Source organism: Schistocerca cancellata, chromosome 8 (genome assembly GCF_023864275.1).
Source record: "Schistocerca cancellata isolate TAMUIC-IGC-003103 chromosome 8, iqSchCanc2.1, whole genome shotgun sequence".
Lineage (NCBI taxonomy): Eukaryota > Metazoa > Arthropoda > Insecta > Orthoptera > Acrididae > Schistocerca > Schistocerca cancellata.
In genome coordinates, this window is record NC_064633.1 from 183,182,650 (window position 1) to 183,196,406 (window position 13,757).

General features: G+C 37.9%; 1 protein-coding gene across 1 annotated transcript in view; it reads right to left on the reverse strand.

Moving 5' to 3' along the window:
- The window catches only part of LOC126094670 (N-acetylglucosamine-6-phosphate deacetylase), a 118,641-nt gene that overhangs the window by 32,926 nt on the left and 71,958 nt on the right, over window positions 1–13,757 (reverse strand). The window contains exons 4-5 of the mRNA XM_049909180.1: window positions 12,556–12,685; window positions 12,382–12,470 (exon numbers count right to left, since the gene is read on the reverse strand). Of these exons, the coding sequence (XP_049765137.1) occupies window positions 12,382–12,470; window positions 12,556–12,685 (219 nt within the window). The remainder of the gene's footprint in view (window positions 1–12,381; window positions 12,471–12,555; window positions 12,686–13,757) is intronic.

Consider the following 13,757-nt stretch of genomic DNA (forward strand, 5'->3'; position numbering starts at 1 on the left):
TGAACATCAACAAAAGCAAAACAAGGATAATGGAATGTAGTGGAATTAAGTTGGGTGATGCTGAGAGAATTAGATTAGGAAATGAGACACTTAAAGTAGTAAAGGAGTTTTGCTATTTGGGGAGCAAAATAACTGATGATGGTCGAAGTATAGAGGATATAAAATGTAGACTGGCAATGCCAAGGGAAGCGTTTCTGAAGAAGAAAATTTGTTAACATTGAGTATACATTTAAGTGTCAGGAAGTTGTTTCTGAAAGTATTTGTATGGAGTGTAGTCATGTATGAAAGTGAAACACAGACGATAAATAGTTTGGACAAGAAGAGAATAGAAGCTTTCGAAATGTGGTGCTACAGAAGAATGCTGAAGATTAGATGGGTAGATCACATAACTAATGAGGAGGTATTGAATAGAATTGGGGAGAAAAGGAGTTTGTGATACAACTTGACTAGAAGAAGGGATCAGTTGGTAGGACATGTTCTGAGGCATCAAGGGATCGCCAATTTAGTATTGGAGGGCAGCGTGGAGGGTAAAAATTGTAGAGGGAGACCGAGAGATGAATACACTAAGTAGATTCAGAAGGATGTAGGTTGCAGTAGGTACTGGGAGATGAAGAAGCTTGCACAGGATAGAGTAGCATGGAGAGCTGCATCAAACCAGTCTCAGGACTGAAGACCACCACCACAACAACAACAACAACAACAACAACAACAACTGAATGAAAACAGTTTTCCCACAACTAAGTGGGCAGGTCATGGGACATAAAAATTATTTATTTCAGCTTCCCAGAGCCCCCGGAGATCTGCTAGTACACATCAGTGACGTAAATAATTTACGTAAATCAGAGTTTTAAAACTTTACTTATGTGATAGCAAAGACTGCTGTGTTGAAATCTGGTAGTATGGCTAATAATATTAAAATCAATTTTCATTTTTAGTTTCATGCTCTTGTGTTAGCTGTGGCCATCAATAATGTTGAAATATTAAAAAATCCATTGCAGCTTTTATGTTTGGCAAACACTGCATATTGTAACTTCCGTGCATATAATAAAGAGTTAATTTGCAGTGCATTTCAGGGACGAGAGAGAAAGACATGTTTAAGTTCATAATCAGTTACAGTAATGATACAGTGTTCCATTTCTAACAAGTCAGATCAGAATTATGAGAACTTAACCTTGCAAATTAAAGATCATACATTCACAGCAGGAAATCTTTTAGTGTTGGGCGTATCCCCACATAATAGATCAGAGGGCACAAAGTTAAAATTTTCAACTACAGAAACCAGTAGCGAGAACCGCATTTTAACTTTTGTGGCATAACAATAATCAACATGTAGTTTACTTACAGTGATATGCAACATAAATTATATATAAAATCGAAGTGCATGGGGAAATGCAACACACTCCAGTCTCATACACATATTCTATCCTCCCACATAATCCTTTCCTCTTCTTTCCCACCCTTGATGGATTCCCCACTTCCGCTCCAGCCTCAAATACGCATTCTATCCCCTCAGCATACTTGCATAGTCCTTTCCCTTAACTGCTCTCCAACCCTGCCCCCCCCCCACCCCCCACTGTCTCTCTATGCTGCATTATAGTGGCTTCCCCCACCTCTACCCTGCCACCCGTTCCCCTCCCCGCCCCATGCCTCTTCTGTGCCCCCTCTACCAGCTCCAAATGAAATCACCGTTCAGCTCAGTCTGGCTTCAGAGCTCATAGATGTCAGTGACGGTGTGTGTGTGTGTGTGTGTGTGTGTGTGTGTGTGTGTGTGTGTGTGTGTGTCAAAGAATTTACACTGCTAGCTTGCTAGCTTAATACTATACACTAATCTACTTTTAAATATGCCTGTCTGCCACTCAATGTCTCCTCAGTGTGGCAAGTAGCTACTTATCCTAATTCATGTGGTAAACAAAGTTCTGGCAGAATGTAAATAATTTTGGAATAAAGGAGACAACTCTCAGAATAGTAGATGTGTTGGAATGTAGACAGAAAACAATGAAAACCTGTCAGTTTTTGGACAAATTCTGTAACAAGCTAGAGGGCATGCACATGACAACGCCCCCCCCCCCCCCCCAACACACACACACACACACACACACACACACACACACACACACACACACACACACACACCCCACAATGGATACATTGTGCCATATGAACAAACAATGCTGGGATTGTAGTTCAGCAGGTGGACTTGGAATAGTATGAAGGATTGTGTTGGATGGAATAGGTAAAGGAAAAAAGAGGTGGGAAACAGGAGGATGGGTTGGCGAGTCATAGCTGGTGGCTTGCAGGGAGAAAAAAGCTGTGCATAATAGGAATGCAAGAGGGAGAGGCTGCAGATGCACAGCATACGAATGCAGGAGTGCAATACACGGGCACTGTGGCTAGTGAGTTTGTGCAGCACACAATGACAATGACGTGGAGGTATACATTGGGAGGGAGTGACAGGACAAGAGGAAGGGGAGACCGTTGGGTAGAGTGTGTGGGTCAATGGGTTAGTGAAGATTGAGGCCAGGAGGATTACAGGAGTGGAGGACATGTGGTGAGAAAAACTCCCATTTACATAGTTCAGGAAAGTTGGTGCTGGAGGAAAGAATCAAGCTGGCACAAGTTGTGAAGCAGCCACTGAAATCGAGCATGTTGCAGTCAGCAGTGTGTTCTGCAACTGCATGGCCAACTCTGTTCTTCGCCAGTTTGACAGTGGCCATTCATTTGGGTGCACAATTGGTTAATGGTCACACCTGCATAAATTGCTTTGTAGAAATTGCAGCAGAGTTGGTATATGACATGGTTGCTTTCACAGGTGGTCCTGCCCCTGATGGGATAGGATTAGAATAGGATGTGTTGAGTGAGTTAAATGGGCAGACTTGTACCTAGGTCTTCAACAGGAATATGAGCCCTGTTGCAAGGGCTGGGAGTGGATGTGATATGGGGATAGACAAGGATTTTGCGTAGGTTCAGTGGGTGGCAAAATACCACTTTAGGAATGACGAGGGGGCACTCCTTCACAGTTGGTCCTTGGGGGTGGTGGGAGGCTAGGTTTGTGTCACAATATAGTGTGGGAAATCTGTTAGTGGACTAGGTTTCGGAGGTGGGGGTTGGGCCTGTCTGTGAATGTCTTTGTGATACCTTCAGCATACTGGGCAAGCAAATTCTCATAAACGCAGATATGCTGTTCAACATGCTAAAGGTCTCATAAAGACATCCAAAGATAGGAAATACCTGCAAACCTAGTCCACAAACAGATTTCCTGCACCATATCCTCACACACCCCTAACAGAAACAGATCAATTTTAGAGAAGGAATGTTTAAAAATGAAATGAGTTACTGTATTTACCTGATTATAAGATGAATATAATAGAGGGAAACATTCCACGTGGGAAAAATATATCTAAAAACAAAGATGATGTGACTTACCAAACGAAAGTGCTGGCAGGTCGATAGACACACAAACATACACACAAAATTCAAGCTTTCGCAACCAACGGTTGCTTCGTCAGGAAAGAGGGAAGGAGAGGGAAAGACGAAAGGATGTGGATTTTAAGGGAGAGGGTAAGGAGTCATTGCAATCCTGGGAGCGGAAGATTATACGATGAGATTTTCCCCAAATTTGTCATTCAAAAAACATGGATCATTTTACATTTGCAGATTAAACTATTGCTGCTGAGGTCAACGTGTTTACAGTGTTTGATACATTAACACAGGGGTCATCTTACACTTACAGTTCAAGCTTGGGCTATTGAGGTTTCATTCAAATCTATTTTGAGGACTTCCAAAGGTTAGGGTTTAGCATACAATACTTTCATTCGAATACACTCAAGATTTCCCGATATGCCAAAGCACTCGCTAGTATCAATCTTGCTCGAACAATCACATGACATTTGATTTGCGTTGCTAGTGCAACAGACATGTAATAAATTTTGAACCACCTACTATGACAATCCAATTCCCTGCATATAAAATTAACAATTTTGTGAAAAACAAGAGGAAATAGCATTAAATTCTATCAACTTACAAACTTTTGTTGTATTTAAACAGGTTTGCAATAAAAATTTCTTACAGGTATGGTTACTGTACACATACATTTTTACGTAAAGGTAACACTCAAAAGGCAAAAAACTTGCCCTCAAAATCCATTACTTGATTCTGAACCCAAGTAAATATTTTATTTGGTTATGAGAAACAAATGACTCACAAAGTGAGTTGCAAATGAGAAATTTTGTTGCTGTTCACATATTAGAACTCTGGGGATAAATGTTATCAGTTTTTAATCAGCCTTACAACAAGATGGTGACATTCAGATGAAACGAGAAAGAAAATCAATCCAGAATTAAAAGTCTAACAAATGAAGCAAATTACACTACACTGACTGCAGTCATTATCACAAGAATAAAATACAGTGGCAAGACCCATTTTGGAGATAGTACCAACAAACTTCACTAGATAACAGAACAAGCGAAAGTTCAAGAATTGGACTGAATCGTGATTATGATCTCTTATTTATGTATTAGTTACTGTTGTTACATATTACCCTTCACCCTAAAAGACACTGCCACCTGTGTTTCACTGTTGCTCAACATTACAGAAGGCCTGGAGGTGCAACAGTGACACCAGCTTGGCTGAAAACTATCATGGAGGTGGGGAGGGGAGTGGTGATTGGGCAACAAATATCGTCTGGAAATCAATATTGCATACTATGGCTTTTTATAAATATTTTTAAACTGCAGTTTGCCTGAATCCATATGTACTTGGAATCAAACTGACTTTAAAACTGGACAAATACTCCATAATAGCATACATTTCTGAAGGAGATGGTAAAAATCTAGGTTGGAGCAGTGGCATACTTATATGTTTCCATCAGCACTGTTGTTGACGCTCACTTTCAGGTATGATGGCAACAATAGAGGGTGTGTCAGCTGCTGTTCTACACAGCCAATGAGAGAATGGTGGGCAGAGGATATGTTTTTGTAGCTAAAGACATTGTAATATTCTCACGTCACTACAGAAGCAAGATATACTATGTGTCTGGCAAAAAAGAAATCACAATGTATTCAGAAGAAACAACCAAATATCTGTGACAACGAAGATACAAATTTCACAGCTGCCCTGTCAGGATGAATATTAAAAATAATGGTACCACACACGACAGGCTAAACAAAAGTGACAAAAAAGATAAAAATTAATGTAAACAATGTTTTTGTTTGTTTTGTTCCTCCTTGAATTATCAGATCATAGACAGTCAATAAATGATAAGTTTAGAGTAGGGTAATGTCGACTTTTTAGGCAATTTTCATTAGTCAGAATATGTTCAAAAATAAATTTTTCTCAAGGAGCCTCTTAAAAAAAAATAAAAATAAAATAAAAAAAAGAGGTGGGGGGCGGGGGTTGGTCGTCGTCTTATATTCAGAATCATCTCATACTCAGATAAATATGGTACCTATGGATGACAAGCCCATCTAATCATGAATGACATTTGCAAAACGAACTGAAAACAATGATAAACCTGCAGACATTTGCCAACTGTCTGAACAATCCCTTTGACTACTGCTGAGATTGAGATATTTTTAAAATGGACAACAATTATGACCAGCTTGAGTCCATTAGCAATGCTCTCAACAGAAAAAAACATAATTCAAAGCTTACTTTAATTTCAGTGAAAACATTATTATTGATTAATTTGCTTCAAAGGAAGGCATAGGAAGAGACTTGGCACGCCAATATTGTTGTAGGCAAAGTCATTTCACTTGTACTTATATTTTTTAATAAAATGATATATGTTTTGCATGAACTTGATAATGATTTTCATATGCACACATGAATCTGATGTTGCATGTAAACTCCTGGTTGTAATAGTCGTGGGCCACCTCTGCTTAGCAAACAGTTAAATTATCTGTAGTTACTTCTTTTCATTCCTGAACTGTTTTCTAAGCTGCTTTATATTTCAGAATTAGTCTTTCACTCTGCTGCATAGCATGCACAGTTTTTGAAACTTTGTGGTATATCAGAACAGCATGTCAGACTGGGATTTTGTGGGAAATATCCTTCCTTCCTTTAGTGCTAGCCGCATGAGGTATGCAGGAGAACTTCTGTGAAATTATAAGGCAGGACAGAGTTACTAGAGGAAGTGAAGCTGTGAGGATAAGTCCTGAGCCATGCTTAGATAGCTCAATCAGTAAGGGCATAACCAGCGGCGAGAGGCAAAGTTGTGGATTCAGACACTCCTCCGGTGTGTAGTTTTGTCTTATTGGACTGAGAAATATGGTAGCTGACTTACTTCATTACAGAAATGATCTGTCCTCTACAGACCTTTTTTACATCTATGTTTCCATGTTTCTGGTGACTATTAGTGCAGGATATGTGATATCATATTTGGAGTAGAAAGATTACACGATTCAAGTAAGGTGTGTACAAGTCAGATACACTTCTGTTTTGTCACAGCATGTTTAAACGATAACTTCTTGGAATCCCTATCCATAGTCTAGAAATTCTTTAAACAATGCCATTTTCTGTTTTGGCTATAATTTTTTTATTGTGCTATTGCAGCTTTGGCCTATGTAAAATTATCAAGCAATTATAAACATATAATACAAAGAACCATGAGAAAGGAAAAGGAGAACAACAGTATGTACAAGAAAATTTGCAGTTCACTAAAATTCACATGCTTACAAAATTTGATGTGATGTTATAAGAAACAAAAAAGGGATTAAAAGTAAGAATGCTATTGTACAGGTGTCCCTCCTTGACAGTGGGTGAATAAGTTATAGGAACAATATGTCAGATATTGTGCCACAGATATAAACAGCATATGAGCACAGAGTGCCATTGCAGTGAGAATACTTAAAATAGAGTCAATAGTTGTTATCACTAACAAGGGGGGGGGGGGGGGGGAGCAGGAGGGAAATGTATACACATAAAACTAACATTAGTTTATCAATATAAAAAATATGTGGGTAAATTTACATAGTTTAAAACTAAAGAGGGACTGCTACTAAACCATTGTAAATTCTACTACTACTACAAATTTATTCAAAGGAAGTTATATTTTACAGTTTATGCCCTATGCATTAGTTAATAGCACTTATTAGATCTCCAATGGTATGTTACATACCAAATCATGTACCAAATATTCCTGTTTTCTACCCTACTGCAATTGTAAATTTTATTGGTGTTTAGTAATCTATGGTTAATTAACTTATGGTCAGCCTTTAGTGCATAATATGAGATTAAAAACGAAGAACTTTCATATAAAATTAGGCTGGCAAGCAGAATGTACAGAACATATTCATCAAAATACTAAACAAAACAACTGAAGAAATTTTGATGATCCAACTTAGTGGAGATTTCAATAAAACTAAAAACTGTATTGGTCAAGGAGTATAAAACATCGGGCTGCAATATATGTGTGTGTGTGTGTGTGTGTGTAAAGGGCAGGGGAGGGAGTTTTTGGAACAAAGGTGCATGGCCTTAAAACAACGAAAGTGCATATTTCAACATTATGCTTATGTGTCACTACTAACAGAAGTGTTATCATGATTAGGTTATATACAAGTTACACTAGAACAAGGATTTACATTAGTAGACTGTATCCTTTTTTCAAAAGGAAACTTAGAACTGCTCGGAGAGCTATGGAAAGGTCAATGTTAGGTCTCACTAAGAAAGATCGACAGAAAAGTGAAGACATTCGAGCAATAACAGGCGTAAAAGTTATTATAGAATGGGTTAAATGGCAGTGGGCAGGACATATTGCACAAACGAAGGATGGAAGATGGACAAAATCAGTTTAGAGTGAATCCCAGAGGAAAACGAAGACCAGCAGCGAGACCACCTGATCGCTGGGATAAGTGGGCTTCAACTGGCAGAAGACAGCAGAGGACAGAGACGCATGGAAACATCTCTTAAAAATGTATTTAATAACTTAAAGAGGCTATATCTTGTACAGATTGAATTAGCTGAATAATAAATAAATTCAGTAAAGGCAGTTGTAAGAGTAAGAAACAAATATCAAAAACTTTGTTTAGTGGCCCATCAGGGGCAGTAGCGGGGGGGGGGGGGGGGGGGGGGGGGGGGGGGGGGGGGGGGCTATGGCTCCCCACCCCCACCCCAATGGAGTATCATATTACACTAGATTTAAAAATGGCTTCAGAAAATCAGTGTATACAGCACTTCAACAGATTCAACCTTTTTTCTTTTTATAATTATGTAGCAATATAGGTTGCAACATATTTCAAACATATTTTAACAAAAGCATAAGAGCAGCAAATATCTTACTATTTAAACCAATAAATAACATTAAACTTAAAATGGGCATCTTATTATTTATTAATATACAGTGGATGTATATTAACATATGAGTACCACTTACAATAACCAGGAAAGCTAAATCTGCCAGGTATGCCTACCGACACTTAAATTGCTGACCCCAGACAAAAACTTTGAAATCACTGGACATCTGGGTCAAATTGTATTATTTTCCTGGGTGCACACATTCTGTAGAAATGTTTTTACCCTGAACTCCAAAACAGTTACCAAAAACTACTTTAAGCAACACCAAATTTTACCAGTTTGTCGGTGGAGGACCCCAACTTTCCTTTTGTTAAGTGACATTCCATTCCCCCAACTCCACCAGCATTAGCCACCCCCTTGACCAACTTCTAGAATCGCCCCTGTGGCCCATTCTACCTGACAGTGGGACCCCGCTCAATGATCTTTATGTGAAATGTGTTGCAATGGAATGTTTTAACTGCCTCATTTTGCAGGTTCTATTGGTTGTTCGCAGGTTCTATTGGTTGTTGATGACCTACCTTAAACCTAATCAATTTTAGGAACATGCCATCATAGTCAGAGCACAAAGGTTAAACAACATTTAAAAATCACAATTTCTTTGTAAATACTTGAGGTAACATTATCCAGACACGCAATCTGCCTGGTAAGTTTATTGTTAAGGCAAAAGAAAGGTTTGAATTTAGAGTATCCAACAGATGACTAGTTTTTGAAACTTTTTTACCATCACATCAGTATTGACACTATCAAAAATTAAAATTTTATGTCTCTTATATCTAAGTAAATATAATTTACAGATTAAGCATATGTTTCGCATAAACTGTTACAACAGTTTAGGGGCACAGTACATTGACAATAATGCCTATGGCATTAAACTTACGGTTAATATCACTTAAATAGTATGGACACACTACAATTGTGTGTGTTTGATCTAAATAACCCATTAAAAGTTTAAAGCCAACTGAAGTGTGTTCATGTTTCTTAAATCAGAGCTCATTAGGTATATCACACTGTAGCACCTATAAAAGTAGTTCAAGTCCCAGAAGTTTATTTCGCACAGGGAAGATAAGAATCAGTAACTAACTCATTGGCTAAATTTCCAATGAAAGTAGACGGCTTAGCCAACATCTTTACAATTTTGCCTAAAAGAGAAGCACAAATTTAAGACTATAGATAGCTTTCTAGGACTTTATGACTTATGACATCTCACTTTTGCAATTGAATTAAGTAAGATTACTTTCCTAAAGTAATTAAATGGTGACAATGTCTAGTGTGATGGTCCCTTTAGAAATACTTGCAATTATGAGCAACACAATACTGGAATGGGCACAGAGCACTTTCCATTTAATATCAGTTTTAAATAACATCAAACCATATTGATTTGGTGTACTCACTATTATGGTATTTGAATGTGTAAGGCTTGCTCGTTTCTCCTGAGGCCAGAAGATGCACCAGATACTTAAATTTTGCTCACATCATTTGATTCCACAGTTATTACAACAAAATCTTCAGTGACACACACACACACACACACACACACACACACACACACACACACACACACACATTCCAGGCTCCATAAATTCATCTACTTCCAACTTTGTTAAGTCATACAACACTGGATGTAATACACTTGCAAGATCACAACCATACCTGTTTGGGAGCATAACTTATCTTTTAGTACAGACTTTGAAATAGGATTCCTTTCTTCCTTGCCCCCCCCCCCCCCCCCCCCCATCCCCTCATCCTCCCCCTCCCTCTAATTCAACCTACTGAATTTTTTGCATTTTATCTGTTAAGAAGACTTTTCCAATATCAATTAACACTATTGATTCAACATTTTTCAATTTAGTGTTACCATTGTCTTTTAGCTTTAGCTTCTAGGTGCAAATCTTTCTCCTTGGAATAGTTTCCCATCATCTATCAACATTGCAAGTTTGCTTCAACATTGTTATTACAAATAGTATTGTTATAAAGATATTGTAATGATACTAAATGCGTTTGGTAGCTTGAGTCAAAGAGACATTGCCATTTCTGCTTTGTCTTTGCTCTGTTAAGATTGCTGTTGGTGGACGGCATACATAGACACGCAGCCACAATGCACAGGGCTGCTTAAGCCATACAAGGAACTGCTGACTGCGTCACTCAGTTTGCTACAGTCAGGGCAACATATTCAAGAACAAATGCCCCATGTACAACTGAAGTTCCCGGAAATCTGGCCCCCGAACATTATGTGAATGAGGAACCAGCAGTAATGAGACCGTGACTGACAAACTTAGTGATTTTGGCTAAACTTGTATGGAAGTTGTCACTATGAAAAGCCACGTATGAAATGGAAAGAAAATTTCAGCCATTCAGAAGCAGTATTGTTACAAACTGCTAGACATGGTGGACATTCATGAAAAGAAAGGAAACCAGTGATATGGCAGGTGGCCCATGAAAAGAGTGGACATTCAGTTTGGAGTAGCAGAAGAAGAAATTTTTGGTACAAGCTGCAGCAGGCGAGCAAAATGTTCGGATGGGAAGTGGCATGATGCAACTCCTTGACGTTCATCAACACTGATTGCAGCTGAAAGAGAGCAAGATGGAATCTTCCATCTGCTCTTATTGCAAATCTACTAATAATTAATTTTTTTTTATTCGATTTATTTTTCAGTTTCCATACACTTTCTAAGTAGTATACTTGTGTAAGGCACTCAAAATATTTCAAAATCTTAACTAAACTTTTCCCCACTTAAATTCATTACCCAAAGCATTATTTTTAACATACTGATTCCTATGATAAATCTAATTTGCTGGAAAATCTATTAATCAAAAGATATGATGAAAAAAAATCTTTTACCACAGTTCGACTTGGCAATTTCCTTGTAGTAAATGGATGCTGCCATAATGAATTCACATTTGTCAATCAATGAGAAGCTGAGGGTACCAATGCCTCCTTCAATGATAAAACAGCCAATCAGCAGAGCCCAGCAGTAAACAACATGGTGAGCTGACACAACAATTATGTGGAGGAGCAGTATGCAGACAGCAGTAACAAATGGCAGCAGCAACCAGTGCGGGAACAGTTTAAGGTAAAGTGTTATTGTTTACTAAGTATGATCAACTGTTTGCCTATATGAGTGACAATGACAGAAAACACAGTGTTAAAGTGTTAAACATTAAAAGTGAACCTTTTGAAAACAGTATGTTTGAGAACAGGGATCAAGAACTACATTTTGGAAGGGAACAAAAGTAGTAATTAAAAGTGAACTTGATGATGATAGGGGGCGAAATTACAAGAAATATCTTCTGTAGTGAATGTGCTGACAGTGAGGTGAGTGATGAAAGATCTAGGGCATCATTTCTAAACATTCAAGTGTTAATCACGGTGAATGTGTCAGAGATTCACAGAAATGTTCACTGAAGTGAGTAAAAACATGTGTAGTAAAAGAGCCATCAGTAGTCTTGTGGTAGAAATGAATAAGAATGGTAGTGACATCAAAAGAAATTTAAAAATGATATTCATAGTCTGTGTTTAAAACTAGAGTTTGTGTAATTAATGTTACATTACAAATTTACACAGAAAGATAGACTCAGTGAAAACCCATTTTGAAAATAAGTTACATGAAGTAACTGAAGAAGTGGATGCACAAATAAAAACTGTCAGCAAAGTATGTAAAGCTAAAAGAGAGACAATTGTACAATGTTGTGAAAAGAGGGTGAGAGCCGTTTTTAATTCCTGTTGGGAAACTCATGAAGGATTAAAGAAATTACATGCTAAAACTAGATATGGATTCAAAGCTCAAACTAAACAAACTAGAGTTAAACAATAAAATTCAAACTGTGTGAAATGAAGGAGAGCATATATTTTCTTGCTTTGAGTTTTGATTAAATGAAGCACTGGTTTTAAAAATTCTAACTTCATTCCTCACTGTTGTGCCCCTTCTGTCTTACTGTGTACATTCTTTGCTTTCTGTGTACATAATTTTTCATGTTACCTACACCTTACGCAAAAAAAAAAAAAAAAAAAAAAAAAAATGAAAAACGTAAGTCTAAAGCAGAGAACACAGGTGCATTCAGACATAATTCATCTTGTGCAGAACTGTAACTTACTGGCAGCATAGCATTGAATAAGTGAGTGATAAATGAAGCCCCATGTTTCACAGCAGCTTCTCCTTCACCAAGACTTGCCATAGAATGTCCTGCAGGAAAAAAAAAGAACTGTAAGGTAATATCTAAGTTGGCAAACTGAAATGAATGACAAAGACAAATGTGCAGTATACATACCTAAAGAAACCGTAATGCCTCTTTCCACAAATTTCTCGATAACTTCAGGGGCTTTTTCTAGCTCTGGAGCTACAGTAACAATTCTCACATTGTCCAAAGATCCATAAATTTCCAGAACTGAATCAAATCCCTAAAATGTTAAAAGTAGTGTATAACAATAGCCAATTTAGAATGCATTTCATAACACTGAATATTAGCCACATAATCTGTGAATCAGCTACTCAACTTACTAACACTTCACACAGTTGTCCAATCTCTAAATTCCTTCATTATTACATATGTCACACTCAAGCAGCTGCACCTGGAAAAGGTATCCATGGGCACTTCCATAAGTACCACAAAAACCTATACAGTGTCTCCCACAAAGGGGGTTTACACTGATTGAACTTTAACTGAGGAGGTATTAATGATAACCTGATCCAACTGTGATTCTATGGTGCTCTCATGACTAGCGAGTGTAGCCATTCATTTGTTTTTCTTTTGTTTATTCTCAGTTGCCAGTAACTACATGTAAATAACAGTATGGCTAGAAAGTTGCCCTTAGAGCAAAGAAAGTGTATTTTAAAGTATTATTGAAAATATGAACATATGAAAGAAGTTCAGACACAATGGTGGGCAGGGTTTGATTTACACTACTGTCAGATGAAAGATAATGAAACTATGTGACAGATTTGAGAGGGAAGGAAGTGTGCATGAGTTGAAGTAGTGACAGTATGGCAGGAAGAAATCAGTAGCAGACAAAAGAGGGATAGGCCTAGTAGTACAATCTTTCACAGAATCCCCAAAGAAGTCCACATGACCAGCTACAAGTGAATCAGATGTAAGCAAAAGAAGTGTTTACCTCATTTTAAAGCAAGCAAAGCGGAAACCCTACATTCTCAAGGTGCTTCACATGATCAGTGAGGACGATCTGGATAGGTGCCTCAAATTTTGTGAATGGATTCGCAATACTGAACAGTTAACTGATGTCATTGTTTGGTCTGATGAGATGACATTTAAATTGAATGGAACCATCTATTACTATAACTGTGTGTTCCGAGCAAGATACAATCCCCACATTATGGAAGAATGAACTGTTAATCTTCCTGTGTTATCAGTGTGGTGTGGTAAGTCTGTCAGAGGACTTGTATGGCCATTTGTTTTTGAAGGAGCAGTGACAGGTTAAAGAATCTTACCATGTTGCAGGAATGAAACTGTACCAG